This window comes from Stegodyphus dumicola, chromosome X1, assembly GCF_044657685.1.
Source record: "Stegodyphus dumicola isolate Sdum_Otavi_A_Nest chromosome X1, ASM4465768v1".
Classification (NCBI taxonomy): domain Eukaryota; kingdom Metazoa; phylum Arthropoda; class Arachnida; order Araneae; family Eresidae; genus Stegodyphus; species Stegodyphus dumicola.
In genome coordinates this window covers 81,406,482-81,424,644 of record NC_140780.1, presented here as the reverse complement: position 1 = coordinate 81,424,644, position 18,163 = coordinate 81,406,482, and the positions used below count along the sequence as shown (strand labels likewise).

The following is an 18,163-nucleotide window of genomic DNA, read 5'->3' as shown; positions in this document are numbered from 1 at the left end:
AGAATATAAAACAATATGGAACAGAGAAAGGAAATGCACTTAACTTGTTTATTGGTTTGGCTTGAGGTGATGTGCTGTGCCCGGATTGAATAGATTGCTTTGTATCGTTAGGAATCCAGCATTCAACATCGGTTCATAAATAAATATGCATTGTTGCCTCTTCACAATAATAGCAAGTACTCTTCCAACTATTTAAAAATAATAAAACAGGGACTGAAAACTTATTTTTAAAAGGATTTATATATATGTATGTATATATAAAATATGTATAAGGTGTATATGCATATGTATGCATAAATGTATATATATATATATATATATACATTTATGCACATATATTTAAAATGATTTATATATGTATATATAAATTAACAATGGAGGATTTAAAAAAAGTAACAAAGTAAACTCTAGTTACTCTGATGGCTAACAGAGAGGTAGATAATATATGAAAAGTTAAAATGAAAAATCAGTAATGTTACAGATCAACGAGTGATTAATATTAAATGAAAATCTAAAATAACAAAACGTAAAATGACGTAGGAGTCAATAAAATATAGCTTAAAGTGATAAAGTAGTCAATAAACTATAACTTAAAATATAAAAGTGTATGAAAAAAAGGAAAAAAATATCTTTTGCAAACTGTGTAGTTAACTTAACTATCAGGGGAGCAGAAAGATTGAATTCAATCAAAGACTTTCGGTTTTGATTTTATTCCTAATCTACGATCTTATTGCGCAATTTAATAATAATCCAATACAAAGTATTGATTAAAATATAAAAATAAATAGCAAAAGACGAGCTTACATGTTTACACTTTCCCAAAGCTATCCAAAACTATCATATTTGTTCTTTATTTTTAAATCTTTAGATTCAAATCGTGCTGAATGAGCAATGAATATTCTTTCTGAAATTTGATAAGCTAGTAAAAACAAATACGAATTAAATGAGTTCTTCTAGCAAGTCATTTAACATTTTATGATAACGATTTCATGCCCATTATGGCGTGTTTATAACTTAAACAGCAATTTTTAGTCTAAATTCTGATTTTTCTTCACATTAACTTGCTCTTTGTAAAATAAAAAGCAACAAAGTGTTTCCCGAAGTTTTCAAAATGTAAGCATTATTAAACTAGCAACATATTTGATGGGAAGAATGTTAGTATTTAATTCAGGCTATATACAACTCGTTTCAGTTAATTTCTTTACTTATTTTTTTTATTTTAAGAATTTCATTGAAATGAAATAGCTTTCCGAGCAGTAAATATATTTTAATTTTAATTTGTGCTTAGAATGATTTCTATCTTCTCAACTCCCAACATGCATTAATAATAGGCAAAATTTGCATCTTCACTTTGACTTAAAAGGCATAGTCCTTTATAAACAACAATATGGTTTCAAAGTAAGTAATGGTTAAGCGGGATTTCAAATGAAAAGTAATAAATTCGGTCGGGATCTCATCGTCGACATTCAAAAAAAAAAAAAAAAAAAAAAAAAAAAAAAATCACCATGACTAAGTAAAATGACGCCAACTGACGTAAGTAAGTCTGTTTATTTATTTAGATTAAATTTATGCCATCATTTGAAATTCGTATAAAATTCACATTAGGATTTGAGGAAAAGCACGTAATTTGATTTTAACGCAGCAATTTCTCCCTATTTTTGCACTTCCAGTTTCTTAACTCTCATTTTTTCAAACGTATGCGTAGCAAGGTAACACTTTATTAAACTTGAAGTAGCATTAAGACTAAATAAATTTATCTTACCTCAGCCCATAGCAAACTAAAAATAATATTAGAACAATGAAGCTGTTTCAGTCGAATTTTAAGTATCGTAGTTCCTTTATTTTACTTCTAAATGTTCATTAGTTATCATTGAAGTATTCAATTGGAAAAATTAAAATGACGAAAACATTAAATTACCCTTCTCAGTTTAACGGACAGATTATGAAATATTTTGAAATCTAATAAGTATTCGTGAAGAAAAGGGGGGAAAATTGTGGATTTTTCACTTTCCACAAATGATGTAGGTATCACATTTACATTTTTCTTTATCACAATACACAAAATAAAATATAATCGTCTAGACAGTTCTCATATCTTGCACGATATTGATACAGCTTCCCTAGTAGCAATAGGTGAGAATTTTCGACAGCAGTTTGACTCCAAATTCCTAAGTGCTAATGACAGTTTAGTGCTTCGTATCCAATCACCACGATCCAACCTACTCTGTATTTGGTTGGAGGAGGAAAGATCACATAACCTCCCAAGTCTGCTAGAAGCGAATTAAAAATCGATATTTGCAACGGCACGGAAAAGCAGCGGTACCTTTTATCTTTTTGATTAGTTTCGTTTTCCGCTCCTGCAACAGCAAGTTGCCACTGAGAGCTGTTTTGTTCCATCAGTATTTACCTTTCTTTCTTAAGCACTAAAATATGGTAAAAATCTTATCAATCTCATCTCATTTACATATAAATTATGAACAATTCAAACTCATTTCATTAAATTGTATAAGATGATCAAAAAGTCAGTAAACATTAAAAAAACCTTTTATTTCTTTGTTATGCATGGATCATGTAAAATTTAAGCTAATTTCATTGAGTTGTACAGAAGGATCTAGAAAGTCAATAAATGTTAAGGAAATGTATTTGAGTGAACTTTTAATCCATAATGCACTTAACCCAGAAATGCCCCAAACTAAGAGTTTCTTTAAAGAAATTTCTTAACTAAAATCATATTCTCTATATCCGTAAAGATACACAAACGCAGCCTTTTGTTTAAGCTAAAGCAAACTGTTTATGATGTAGTCATGAAATCAAAGAAAATAAAATTCAGAAAGAAGAAAAGAGGGAATTCAATTTAAAATGAATTCAGAATTTCAGAATTTATTCAAGCAGAAAAGGAAGAATAAAACAACTCGCTTATGATGTATTCTTTCCTATATATTGCTCAGAAAAAATAAGGAAACAAGAGGTTTTGAGAACAAACTGAAATTTAATGAACAAGATGTCATTAGTTAGAAGCAAGGAATGAATTAATACAGACGTTCAAGGAAAAAAATAATCCTTCATAAAAAATAAATACAAGAATGATAAAAATTGAAGAATATCTAATCAAAGTTTTTAATGAAAAGAGTACGCCTTAAGATATCAAGATATCAAGATATCCCATAAATATTTTCTCTTAAATAATTTTTGTTTCTGTCATATTGAGATGGATTCGTCTCATCGACTTTCGTTATTTCCAAGAGTCCCCCCCCAAATGATACTTGGATTTTACACTAATTAGTTATAACTTAGATTTGGATCTTGTCTCTCTTGACTGTTGTGGAATGAGCCTGTAGATGCAGTTTTTAATTTGCATGTATTTAACCACGTTATTATAAAAGGAGTGGATAACAAAATGGTTAAACAGACGAGTGGTTTCAGTGTCCATAAAAAAGTCTAAAATAAGTCAAAAGTATTAACAAGTCTTGATTTTTGGCATCGTCACATATGCTTGACAGACTAATTTACATTTAGAAAGCTAAAATTAAAACAACATATTATCTTAATAAATCCAGAAAGATGAGCTAAGCTATAGCTTTCAGATGAGTTAATTGAAATAAGTTAAATTAAATTTTATAAGATGATATAAATTTTTGACCTGAGTGATGTAAATGTTTTAAATTATGGAAAATAGTTTGCCTCTATTAAACAAAAACTGATGATTTTGATTAAAAGAAAAAATTACTAATTGTAACTTTATTTATATTTTAATAAAATGTAACTATATAAATAATGTATAGTTAACTACATATTATTTATTCATAGTTATATAGTTACGTGTATGTAAAATATTTTGGTTGCAAATAATTGCATATGCAAATTTTAATGCAAATGATTTCTTGAACTAATATTTAAAAAACTTATTAAAACTGCTAAAAATTCCCTAAAGCTAAATTAAGGCTCTAATAAGAAATATAAAGCCCTTTATTAATAATTTTTGTTTATAATATCTAATCGTCACATATATTTAATTGTATAATATGAAAATTAATACGCTATCTCAGTTAATCTTCTTAATTAATTTAAATTTCTTTCACTAAATATTGCGCTGAATTATAGTCAAAACATTTACGCAGACGCACACAAAGTCAATGGTTTATGAGTACTGTTATCACTAATATCACGTTATCAGTTACTGTAAACCTGAACAGACTAATACATTTGTCATTCTAGCTAAGGTTGAGTCCCCTGACTTTAAAAATTAATTACCTGAAGCAGTTTTAAACAGCACATCCCGTTCTCTTAAATTAAAGTCTGCTTCACCGCTTTTTTAAAGTCTGAGCATTAGTGTGATATTTTAAAACATTTAAAATTGAAAGGAACCAAAAATATATCAAATACCTAGTTATATGTACAGATATGAGTTTAATTCCTTACATCTTTGATCGAAGTCAAACATTTTCAGTTTCATAGTTTTACGAAATAAAGTAGGAATGTTATGAAAGCAATTTTTTCAATACTGTGAGTGGGATGGTTTTCTAAGTATAAAATGTAAATTTGTATATGGGCTCCCACAGAAAAATATTCAGTCAATAACATATTCCTTATGCTTTTAGAGATAACTAGAGTAGCTTCAAAATTTCAATTGCAATATTCACCGACATTTGAGCAATTAATATATTCATTGGGCAGCTGAAAATTAATTAGCAATTCTAATTTTATAATAAAGAAATATTAGTTGCCGAAAACTTACTCTTTTATTTATTTGTATTATAAAAATTCATGAATTTTTTTGATGAAAGGCGTTAAGATGGTTTCGAGTTAGCAAATTTAATCTCGTATAATAATGCTGATTTTCACTTTTTTATACACAGACCGCCCCTCACACGAATTTGAAACTGTTTTCATAAATTATTTACTTTATTTGAAGAAATTCTGGAAATGAAAGAACCATTCCAAGATCAATATTTAAAGGAATATAGCTTGAAGCCACGTTTTTCAAGCAATCCTTTATAAACAGATACAAAAACACATTCACGCGTGCACAAACACACCTCCTGCTTCTTGTAGACAGACATTATATGTACTATGGCGTGAATAAACAAAATGTGAAGAAGATGTTTTATTTACTCAAGCTCGTCAAATGTATCTTGCTTTTATCGCTGCAAAATTGGTAGTGTTGTATTTTTATCCGTGTCAATAGAGTTTCTTTGAGAATTCAGAACAATGGTTTTGTCTTTTTCATGCGTTTTGTATACCTTAAAATGATAATTACTTTGTGATATGTTTTCATGTGTAAGAACGATTTCCTTTATTTATTCTCTTTGTTTATCATTAACTATCGTAATTTATAGAAATGACATTCCAAACGTCTTTCATTCCGAATCGCGAAACATTTATATACATATATTTATTATTAATTATTTATTTTGTATCTTCAGCGCATGTTTAGACATTTAGTTTAAGAATTTTGTTTATAAAAGAGTGTTTTATTATCCAGCTGTAGTAATGGTTGGAATATAAAGACGTAAAATGCAAAATGACGCTCACATAGCCCTTTACAAAACAAATTCTAAAGAATAAGATCCGGGGAGAACAGATTTAGATTTATTAATTTAACAGATTTATCTTAAATCTGCATTAAGGCTTTATTTCTCGATTACTCCACCTGCATATAGGAAACTAGACAACAACAACAACAGAAATGATTTCCTGAAGCTTTTAATATACTAACACATATTACATTTTAAGATTGAATTTTATAGTGTCAAAAGAAGATTCATGAATACAAAATTGAAAAGCTGTACATAGTTTTAAAAAGCATTTTCTTCAGTTACACTCTCTGTTTCGTTCCACATGCACGTATGAATAATTTCATACATGCATATAATATTTTACAAATAAACAGTAAACTGTAATCCCTTGAAGTTTTGATGCCCAATTAGGGAATTATATTTAATTTAGAGAATTATATATATAATTATACAACCTTATAGGGAATTTTCTCCCTTCTTCCAGCATGCCTTCGGGTTGTAATGGTAGCACACTCAGCGCATATTCCAGAATTCCAGGTTCGAGTCTAGGCAAGGACATGGGGCATTTTTCACGTGTTCTGCTTCACAATAACTCAATGACTCACTCTGCAACGTGAAATAAGGTAAATAACGTTAATTGAAACAACTAAATTGTACAAAAACTAAATAAAACTATATTATAAAAGAAAAAACACCTAATTGTGCAAAGAAAATTTGGAAAAAGCTGGTAGAAAGATTTAAAATGAAAGACCCGAAGAAAGCTTCGTCTAGAATAAAATTAACAATTAACAAATTAAAATTCAGAATTACGATTTTAAAATCAGGGACAACAAAAGGTTTTCAAGGAAAATCTGGTTTTCGTTCATTAGGAGACATTGATTTCCCTAAAGAATATCATAATCCTGTTTCCTTTGCTCACAAGGCTCACATGATTATAGGCCAAAATTATTTATTATCAATTTTATTTTAGCAAAATGTTCTCCATTTTTTTTAAAAAAAAGTTTTCATCCAATCTTTCCATCTTTTTTTTTTTTTTCTTCATTTTTCCTTACGAAGCTCACAACAAGTTTCTAGAAGCATATTTATCTTTATAAAAACGATTTCCGTCAAAGCTAGTCAGATAGAAAGATAACGTCAATGATTTTTTTATTATAAAGAATGCATTCGTCAGCATACCGTTCCTTCAAAAACTGCTATTGAATGTTGCATTTTGCTTTTAAGTTTCGTAACATATATCGAGAAAGCTACGTGAATTGATAGAAAAGTGAATGGTAGACTACGATGACGCCCGCCTGTATGTTATTCCCCACGATCACTACCTGCTTACGAAATGAAATATCTGTCTATAGCCTGCTTACAGAGCTGACCTCTTTGCATGCGGGATATTTGGTTGTTTCGTACTTTGAAGGAGAATCTCCGTGGAAGAAAATTCAATTCAGATGATGACATCATTTCAGCTGTACAAAGTTTATATTGAAGAGCTACCAAAAATGCCTTCCCTACATTCTTTAAAAAGGAAACTGAATGATGGGACCGAGGCATGTCATTCGAGGGTAGGTCTTTTAATAATGAATAGCATATATTTTACCATATTGACTGTATTTCTTTGTTTCGTTTCTCCTCTAGTTTTTTATGGAACACTGTATGAAGTTTAGTAAAAAAGTGTTCAGTATCTTTTATTTTTTTTTCGGTTTATATCTAATTTAGTTATAAAATATTTTCACGATGTTTTGGTTTTACTATCTCCTTACTACCTCATAAAGCGGATTTCAATTTCAAGTGCTGTATAATTTTTCTGATCAAAGAACTTTTGTTCTGATAAATTTCTCTATTAAATATGCTCGTTCACGTAAATTTTCTATATTAGTTCTTTTATTGCTGCTATGAGAATGGTGATCAAAAACATAACCTGTAGAGACATTAGGTTAATTTTTGGAATCAGGAGTTATGAAAAATGAGCAATACCTTCGCCGGAAATCGAACCACGGACCTCTGGAATACGCGCCCAGCGTGCAGACCCCCCACACCATGTAGGTATGCTAGGAAAGCGGGAGAATTACCTTATAAACCATTCCTCTTTTTCTTACGTTTTGCATATTTTTGTTTGTCTCCATAACTCTGTGTTAATTAGATATATATGTACAGTGTATTTCGAAAGGGGCTATCTACCTCCTGAATGATTATTATAGGTTTGCAGAGTCTCACTTTTTTGGGGCATATATAACGGTTAACTCTATAAAACCTGCAGAGGAACAATCCTCTTGTCTTAAACTGCAGTAAACTTGAGTTTACACAAACCAAACATTTCTGGCTTAACAGAAATACACAACGTTGAACAAATTCAAATATGGTAGATTAACCTAACAGCTCATTGAATAATTTAACTCGCAGGAAAGTCTCTGGTTTGTACAAAAACCGGCGAGACAAGCTAAATGGCTAGAAGCACTCAACGCCACAGAATCAAATGGCTAATAATCACTGCACAAGGTGACCTGGAATAGGCAGAGACGCTTTAACACTATCTTCCGCAACTCTTGCTTAAATAGCATTTCTTTTCTACCTCAATCTGAATAAACGCTCTCTATCTCATTTACATTCTGGCCTGAGAAGCGTGGATGAAAAGAGGCTGAATGGAAATTATTAAAACTTAAAATTAACTCTTAGTTAAAAATAAATAGATAAACCTCACAGGTTATTGTTTCCACTTAAGAAATAAACTAAATACGAAGGCTTTTAGACAGCGAACATTTAGCCATGTGATAATTTTTAATAGAAATATACGAAACTAAATTTGGTACTTTTCGAGTATCCGGGGGCAAGTGTAAAAGTCGCGAAATAATTTAGATCTGCGCCAATTTGCTTACAAACCTGAAGGGAATCATTCACCATCATTTTCAGTATTCATTTAAAAAAAGCAATATCTATTTTTACTATGACGCAAATTTGGTATTAAAAAATGATGAAAATTTGGGGCCTACCACGAAGTGAAGAGAAAGCCGTACCTTGTTTTTTGAAAAAAGAGGGATATTGGCAACAAATTCAACACGTAAACAAATCATGAAATGAATCTTTATTTTTCTGACGGAGTTAGATGGCGTTTCAGTGTTTCTGTCTGCAGCGGGAAGAAAAGCATTCGTAAAAGCGCATAATTCGAAACGTCCAGATTAAGTTTTTTAACATCTTTAAGATTTATGTACGCTTGGAGTGAAGAAACAAAGGGTGTGAAACATAACTGGAAATGAATCATTCGACAGTTATATACTGGAATGCCTACTTGCGAGAAGTTGTGTAGAAATTGTTATTGTTGCGAGTTGTTAATTCAGCGTAATATCGGATTAGCTTTCTCTTTAGATGCGCTTTGCATTTTGTTGTGTTTAACGTTTAGTAGCTTGAAGTGTAACTACTGATTGCACTTAGTGATACTGTGAACACTTGTGCGAATTGTTTTGTGGAAAATTATAGAACTCTTAAATATGTTTTTTGATAAAAATAAATTTTATTAATCCATAATCGGACCTATGTGCATTCAGTCTGTTACGAACTCGTACGCACGAAACAATACTTTTCGTTCCGTTATGCAGTGAAAAGAAAAAAACCATTATGTTATGAATGTCATCAGAGATTACATTAATTAAAGTTTGCCATGGAGAACTAAAAACTATATATAAATCGTGCTAATGACAGCTTCACGTGTATTTAGAAAATGTCAAATTTTGGAATACAAACTCCCCCAAGCTAACTTTTATGTTAAAGAATCACGAATATGTAAGGCCTAGTAATAAACTCTATTTTACAGGAATATTAAAAAAATTGGGTTCTAAAATTATCATATGAGATTTTATATTTCTGTAGTTTTATAGAAATGTATCATAATTTTGTAATAATAATGTAGTTTCAGTTAAAGAAAACTTTACAATTTAAGAAATAGAAAATGGGCTAACTGAAAGATAGAGAGAATGAAGATAACTCTTTTTCAGAAAAAGGGAATAATGCTGAATGTTGCAAAAATCAAAGTGTGGGTATCTGAACTAACCTACTGCCAGTCTCAGTTTGATTACAAGTTTCGAAATATTTTAAAAGACATCAGCGTCCTTATCGATTCCGAGTTATCAGCCATTAGTGTTAGAAGTGGGTTATCCGGGGAAAGGTCTATCACTTTATTGAAATTCACAGATTTCCCACTACAGGCAGATAATTTCTTTAAAATTAATTTTACATTAACCACTAAGTATTAAAAATATGAACTAATCTATAAGGTTATTTATAAATATGATCATTGTAAGTTCGAATATCTCAGTTGTTATTAATCAACAACTGATATGCGTTACTGGCATGCAATTCATATATTTACAGTGCCAGACGTTAGCGTCTATTACGTTTTACGAGACAATAGTTAGTTAATTTTGTAGTTAATTTTATAATTAATTGTTAGTTTTTCCCCGTTATTCGAAATGACGATTCAGAGAGAAATAAGAGAACCGATGTCCCAATATGATTCATGAAACCCAATATGATTCATGTCTGTCCTTTGAGTGAAACCGCCAATACGATGCGTAATTCCACAATTTATTTAAATCAGAGGTTACATTCCCTGCCGTTTTCCAATATTTTGTTGGAATTGTCAATAAAACTGAATAATGAATAAATGGAACTGTTCATGAGGAACAAAATTCGCATTGACTCTAATTTGCTAACATATGTTGCTACTGGTGCTTCAACTTGTGTAAAATTAAAATAAAAGCAATAGTACAAAGCAATAGCAAAGTTTAATAGTGCAAATAGTATTTCATGAAAAAAATCCGTGTAGCCAAAAATGGCTTCACTTGTCTTAAATTAAAAAGGAAGAAGGAATGCGAAGAAGCTAACGGTGGTTTAATGCATTTTGACAAAATTGTAAGTTCCCCCCCCCGTTACTGCGTGTCTTCACGTTGTAATTAGCAAGCACGTTTGTCTAGAAATCGGAAGATTAGCAGTTCGAGCCCTGGCGAGGGCCTTGCGCATTTTCACGTTTCCTGTTTCAGACTATCCTAAAGATTCTACAACTGGCACACAAACTGAAAAAAAAAAAAAAAAAAAAAAAAAACGATAATGAGCGACTGATTATTCTTACTGGTCGCATTTGAGGATTCTTCTTTCTCCATTATCACCCTTTAATTGTGGAAGAACAAAAGGTTATTTTTCCTTTTTACCTCTTGTCTTCGCGATGTAATTGGAAAGCATATCCGATTAACAATCGGAAGGTCGGGTCCCAGCGAAAGCATAGCACATTTCTCATGTTTTCTGTTCAGAAAAGTGACTACAAAATGAATGATCATATTCTCTCTAGTTGCGGGACTTAAACAGTAAAAGTTCTCGAGCAGCATTAATATTTACAGCAAAATTATTTGTATAAGAAACATGACAGGTTCTTACTGCATTTAACAGCTCCTGTTTTTCGTTTTCATGTTTTTAATGTAATACTTGTATTGAGCATCATCTGCACTGATGCTGAATCGTTTATTTGCAGATAATTTCTCCTAGAAATGGCAAACGCTGTTATGTGTTTTTGAAGCTACTTCGCATTTAGCATTTTCTGGAAAACATTACCTGACTCGGATAGTTTTCTGTTATAAAACATTTATAACAGCATATTCCTAGTTCTAGGGAAATGAAAATCCCATGATGATGTTCAAAAAGCTGTCTAGGCTTGATGTTTGAAAGTATTTTCAGGTAGTAAGGATAATTCTTAAACATTTTGGTAGGCTTAAGTTTTAATAAAATAATAATACAATTACGTAGTTAACTTTGCTTATGTATTTACTAGGGTTAAGTTATATTTGTCTATAACAATATGCACTAGGAATGTGATTATGTGTTCAATAAAAAAGCAGCGTTTAATAAACTAAGAATGCTTCGTCGCAAACAATTCTCATGTGAAAGAGCCTTATTAAGAGTATTTGAAACAGCATTCACTTTAAATTACTGTAGTTAATTCAAAGAGGTAAGAGAAATATTTTTCTTATCCTGCAGGTTACTCTGTGTTTATCGATTGCCTCTATATCTTCTGAGTAGGTAAGTTGAATGAATGCTCGTAATTCGTCTCAGACGTAAACAGTGGGAGGCGATAGACTACAAAATTTTAAAATTTTAGTTATAGGTAACGCAAAGATGAATAAATTTACCTGTCAATAAATAATTCATTGATTTTCTTTAAGGCGAATAGTCTTTGAGTATTCCCTTCGTAATAAATTACCTCTCTACCAATATCGTTTTCACATATCTGAACTGGAAGATCAGCTGTCATCTAATGTGTTATCGATTTTGGGCAATAAATATCTAATTTCTCCTAAGAAATGTCGTCGGGTCTCTAGGATAAGCGATCCAGACTCTCTGGTTATCACCTTTTTTATTTAGCATGACGTGGGGCAATCATTTTATCATTTGATAGTTATATTACCAGCCCTTTTTTACAGTACTTTATTTATTTCGCTTACTTTATTTCCGATTTATATCTTCAAAAGTGAAAAATATTATTGACTTTTAAGCAAGAAGAAAATAACGAATCTGCTAAAATGTTTTTAATTTCTTTTTGAAGTTAAACATTCATAATATAAAACCATTCAGTTGAAAAACTGTTTCATTTGCGACAATACTAATGAAATATGTTTACAAATTTTTCATTGTATACGCTGATCGTACTATTCTCGTAATCGTTCATCACAATACGCTTTTAAGTTAATTGTTTATGATTTCTGTGTGGTAATCGGATCCCAAACTGATGCTTCATTAGTAAATTTTGCATATATTGTAGTCGATTTTAACCTTCTTTAGTGACTTCTTTTTATTACTCCTTTGGTTGAATTTCTACTGCAGATAAGGTATCTCCTTTATCATTAACTTCACGATTCCTTGAAAATTTATTTTTAAACCATCATCTGTCGATGCTTGATTCAGTAACACTGTATTTCTTACAACAGCCAACTTACTGAAGTCTCCTATTTATGTGAAATTCATTACCATTTTATAACATTTTCAAGAATACTCCTTTGAGAAAATTTGGTATATTTAAAGAAATAATAATTTACTTAAATACTTTTAATCCGAAGGAAATGAAAATTGTAGAAATTGAAACGTCAAATGTAGAAGCAATTCAAATAAATGGTATAGTCCTGTGGCATAAATTTATATGTGGAAATAGCGTAGTATGGGTTGCCTGAGGCAGTTATTTCTACAGTTTTTATTTTATTTATTTACACTTGTCTCCTTACTAATAAATAAACAGCTATAATATAAAATCCTTTCGTAAAAATATTTAACTCATTAAAGAATATATCTTGCATCCTTACCTAGTAATTATATACCACGCAATAAAGTACTGCGCTCTAATCTTCAATTAGAAAATGTCCGTTGAAAATATAATTTCACCTGTACCCTTTTACATAAATTAGAATACATAAAATTTTTTTAAAGCAAATTTTAATACATGTTGTTAATAACACTTGATACGTTTCTCTAATGACTTAATAAAAACGAAAAGAATGTGAATGTCATAAGTTAAGTGAACTCTTGCATTTTTCTTCTATTAACAATTTCTTTCTGGATGTTAAAATTAACTTTGTCATATATGCTTAGAAATGTTTTAGAAAAGCGTAAATAATTACGAATACTAATTTAAATTTAAGACCTTTTGCCTATGTAATGACTACATCTGCAATTATGAAAGCATATTTAAAGTCGTGAACTAAGTAGTAAAAATAAAACGAGGTTTCTCATGTTCTGTGAAAAGCTATTATAAATGAATGTTGAATCTTAAATGAAAATTTAAAAACATGCTTGCTATGCCATTAAGATCATGAAGCGCAGATAATATGTCTAATAGTGCTGATTCTTTAAGAATATTATCATTTCGCTATTAAAAGTATTCCTTTTTATTAGTCATTTATATGAACTAGGCAGTCAAAGGGAGATATAAACAATTATTAAGACCTAAAGACAAATCAGGGCACATAAACATTTGCCAAAAAGCAACTGCATTAAAAAAATAAAACTGAAGTTTTGAAAGTCTAGAATATTTTCTCTAGTTTAATTTCAGTGGTGATCTAAGTGACTACAGTGTCGCTTCGATGTCTTTATAAACAATAAAAATTTCTATCTTGTTTACGAAAGATTTGCTTTCATGCATGATAAATGTACGTATTTATTGCAGCTATGGCTCTGTAAAGAAATTAATTCAGTTGTCGTTTTTAAAGAACGTTTTGCGAAGCAGCTATCATCTGAAGCTAGGAAAATTCGATAAGTTATTCATTTATTGAGTAAAGCATCCACCATTCTGTTATATATAAATGTAAGTACTAATAAATCACAACATACAGCTGGAAATATAACACCGAAATTTCATATAAAAATGCAGTAACTAATTCTAACATTTTGTTTAAGATAATGAAAATGCATATATCAAGCTCGTAAATAAGTTTAAAAGAAGTTTTCGTTCAAAATTCAATTTTTGGTTTTGAAAGGAAATGATGGCATAGATATGGTTATTATATATGTATCGTAAACAGAAGCCATTTTCCGTAGATCAGACACGAATTACGAAGGCATCATTTTTAAAAACAAAAAGCCCTTACGTGTTTTTCCGAAACAAATGTTAGATTGATTAATATGACAACAGAATAATGAAACTGTAGGCAACTGTAAGTGCCTGCACGTTGTCTAAATGTGTTGTATGAATGTGAGATTCAGCATATTTTGAAATGATGTTTAAGATATCTCTGTGAAAGATTTAACATAACCAGATAAAACATGGCAATGTTTTAATCCCTTACAATACCAAAACTAACTAAATTATTTTAATGGTATGTAGGTATGTAAATTTCACAGAAATAAAGTAGGGAAATAGCAGAGTATGAAGTATTTCTCTCCAAAAGAGTTGAATATTTAATCATGCTGCATCGAAATTGCACTATGGTTAGTGAATAAATGAAACAACAATTTTAATGTGCGCTGTTTAGTTACGACGGAGAGAGAATTTATAGCTTAGATACTAGCAGTAGTTGATCACATTTATCAATCGACTATGTGACTGGCGTAAAGTCATTACTGAAGTTTAAAGCAGCAGTTTGCCTCAACTGTAGCGTTAGAAGGTTTCTGTTCTGTAGCTTTTATTTTTGAGGATGGAAATTTTCTATTAGGCTGACTATCGACATTTATGGCCAAGTCTTCTCAATTTATTGCGTGTAATATAGGTTAATGCTGCTGCCTAATTTGAAATTTTGCATTAGATTACTCTTCTTCAGCTCGTATAACGTCTTTTTCAGTTTTGTTTAAAATAGTTTTGAGAATAAATTGTTTTGTTCGTTAGAATAAACAATGGAAAAAAGTATGAAAAGAAATCAACTAGTATATATACGTAAATGCGTTTTTAAAAGACTAATATGCACAGAAATCTTTATGACTCCCTAAAAAGGAAAGAGGTGCACTAATTGTATGCGTGCTTGGCTGTTTTTGCTGTATTATCAGTTTGAAGTTCCATTATATTATCACGTAGTTGTAATAAATAAAAAACATAAAGACAAATTAATAAAATATAGACAACTGTTTCGTCTATTTTTATTGTTAATACCTTTCAGGTTGGGTATTATGACGTAAATAAAACTGATTTAATATTAAAAAAGTACGATTTTTAGGTTGTAATTCACAGAAATGTGTTGCAACTTAAATTTATATCTGCTGTTAACAAATACACACAGCTTTGCATAAACAAAATTTTAGAATAATCATTTATTATTACATATTTTTTTTATTTTTTAATATAGGTTGCTCCAAAAGTCTTTCACACAGTCAAAGATCTAATTGTGAAAAAATGTAAACAATATGAATATGGTATTTATCGAGATTGCTACAATATTTATTATTAAAAGAAACTTTTATCGAGATTGCTACAATATTTATCAGTGTACCTTTCATATTTACCAAATTTACTTTTTCGCAAGAGAAGTTTACGATGATTACGATAAAAAATGTTTTTTTCTCCTCAAATTTCACATTTATATCCAAATATTTTTGGCACCAATATGGAACACTTCTAATTGGGATAAAGTTGTGCATGACTATTTGAACAAGGAATTTGCAGACAAATGGTTTTGACAAGATAACCAATCTCATAGCCACCTTTTTGTTTTGGTTTTGCGAATATTTCCTCCACTTGTTTCTTACTTGTGCAGGTGTGTCGAAGTCAGAGAGTTCGTATCACCGCTAACAACTATTACAGAACTCGAAACACGAATAAATAAGGTAACCGAGACATTTCATTACAAGTGTTGTCGCATAATATTTTTGAAAAGCAAATATCGGTTAGACAAGCTTCGAATATAAACGCTGTCTACATACTGCTATTTGGTAATGATACAATAAGCTACTTGCTTTACTTACAGTTAAAACATATGTAAACTTTGTACTTTTATTGTTTATACGCTTTTCTCAATTAAGTTTGAAATAGAGTAAACATTATTTAATATCCTCTGTTTTATATCACTTATATCATGCTGTCAAATTATCATTAAGTAGTAATCGAGAATTTAAGTTAGTATTGATCTTGAAAAGCGGAAAGTTCAGCTGGAGTATCTCACAGTGTAACGCTTAAAATAATTACAGGTATTTACATAATATTTCATAACATGAAATTAACGTTCTGCTCATCATCCTAAAAGTACACTTTTAATATTAAAAAGAATACCTTTTACAATTTGATCAAGGTAGGACCTACAGTTTTTCAGATATAGTGAGAAGGAAAATATTTATGCATTCACAAATATAACAGCTCTACCGGAGGATCACTCATAATACGATACAAGATACACATAATGCGCTTAAGTACATAATTGTATCTGTGTTCTGAGCATTGACATCTCGCCTTTTGAATTATTTTTTAATGACGATATAATAGAGCGGATTCTGGTGACCAGAAGTACCTCAAGTGTAATTGCAGAGTTTACCCTATATACCTCAAGTGCAATCACCGTGTACCTCAAGCATAATTGCAGAAAAAGGACGCTTAATATATGTCAAACTTAAAATCATTTCTCCAGGTTGTTGGAGGTGCGAGAAGAGATGTATATGACCTTTAGTTTCTGTTCAATGGATTGATTTCAATGAAAACTGGGATGGAGCTTAGGTAGATAACTCCAACATACCTTATTTTGGCATAACATTGAGTTACATTTCCTCTTTAGCATAAAATAAAACTTTACAGGGCACATAGAATGGAAACATTAATTTACTCACAGATGGTAACCTAAAGAAAACCCTCAAATGTTTTTAACGGGACTTTAAAAGGGAACATACAAACATCTTTATTCTTTTAGATGTAGGTCTTTTGTAATGTTATTAAGTAATATATAGACAATTAAAATATTTTTAATGTGCACATTTGTCACATGATAAGTTATTCCTAATTAGTTCTTTTAGTGAATCAAACATTCAGTGATGCTGTTTGTTACATTTTATGTTTATATAATATGAAGTGAAGAATGCCAGTTTTTTAAAGCAAACAAGTTCTCAGTAATCCATTTAAAAGGGAGTAAGAAGTTTTACTTGTAATAAAACATCTGTCTCTCTCTTTCTTTTCCAAATAGGTTTGCTAAAACTTCAACATATCTTTCGTTTGACGTCCGATAACTATAAGTTAGAAGTCAAAGTCGTAAAACGCATCACAAATGCTTCAGACGCAAATGCCTTTTTGCATTCTTTGGAGTTTAAGGAAAGAGAAAGTTTGAAGTATGTCGTCCTGGACTGTAGTGCTGACACAGCGAGAAAGATTATTGTACAGCACGTCCGTGATATTTACATGGGACGAAGAAATTATCATTTTCTTCTTACTAGCTTGGTAAGCTAATTTAAAACTTTACACTGAATCAATATATCTAAAATTTTGTTATTTCTAACAAAGAATCTGTATTGACAGCTCACGTCGCTTCAACTGAAATTGAACTATCAGAATTTGGAAGTATTAGGTGCTTACAAAATTTTGAAGGATTTTTTAACTTATATTTGAAAATAGTGAAAAAGTCATACAAGTTCGTTTTGCAATCCTTCAGCGTATAAGCCTGTCTTTTATCTAAAGATCTTTGCAGTTCATCTCCTTCAAATTCCTTTTAGGTATCTTGAACAATGTTTATCATTAATAACAATTTCATTTCTTTGAAACTTTTGAATTTTATTTTTCACACGGTTACAAAATTCTCTCCATGTGTTTCGTAGATGATCTTATTTTTTTCCGCAATAAACATTTTTATTGAAAGCAAACAGAATGCAGTACTACATAGATGAACTTAGTTGGGTTTCATTTTAAATCTGATACAAATGAGATTATATTATCACTTATGATTTCATACATACGTTTTAAAATCTTGAGTAAACGTCTTTTTATGAAGACGTTTTTATTTTTTATGAAAATTTATGAAGCTCCGTTACAAAACAAAACTTGAAGCTTACAGTCTACAGTCCAACGATCATCGGCTGGCACTTAATATGTGCGTCCCATTCTGGCAAAGGTATATTAAAATTTTAGTATAGAACACCCATCTTGAAATTAAATGAAAAATTCCATTATTAAATTATAATGATTTTTGTTCAAATATTGATGTAGAATATTTTAGACATGACTCTTT

The 18,163-nt window shown here is 30.3% G+C and overlaps 1 protein-coding gene across 1 annotated transcript in view; it reads left to right on the top strand.

Moving 5' to 3' along the window:
• Window positions 1-18,163, top strand: part of LOC118202165 (glutamate receptor 1-like) — a 209,386-nt gene that overhangs the window by 58,943 nt on the left and 132,280 nt on the right. Inside the window, exon 3 of the mRNA XM_085808169.1 lies at window positions 17,129-17,379. Coding sequence (XP_085664295.1) covers window positions 17,129-17,379 — 251 coding nt within the window. The remainder of the gene's footprint in view (window positions 1-17,128; window positions 17,380-18,163) is intronic.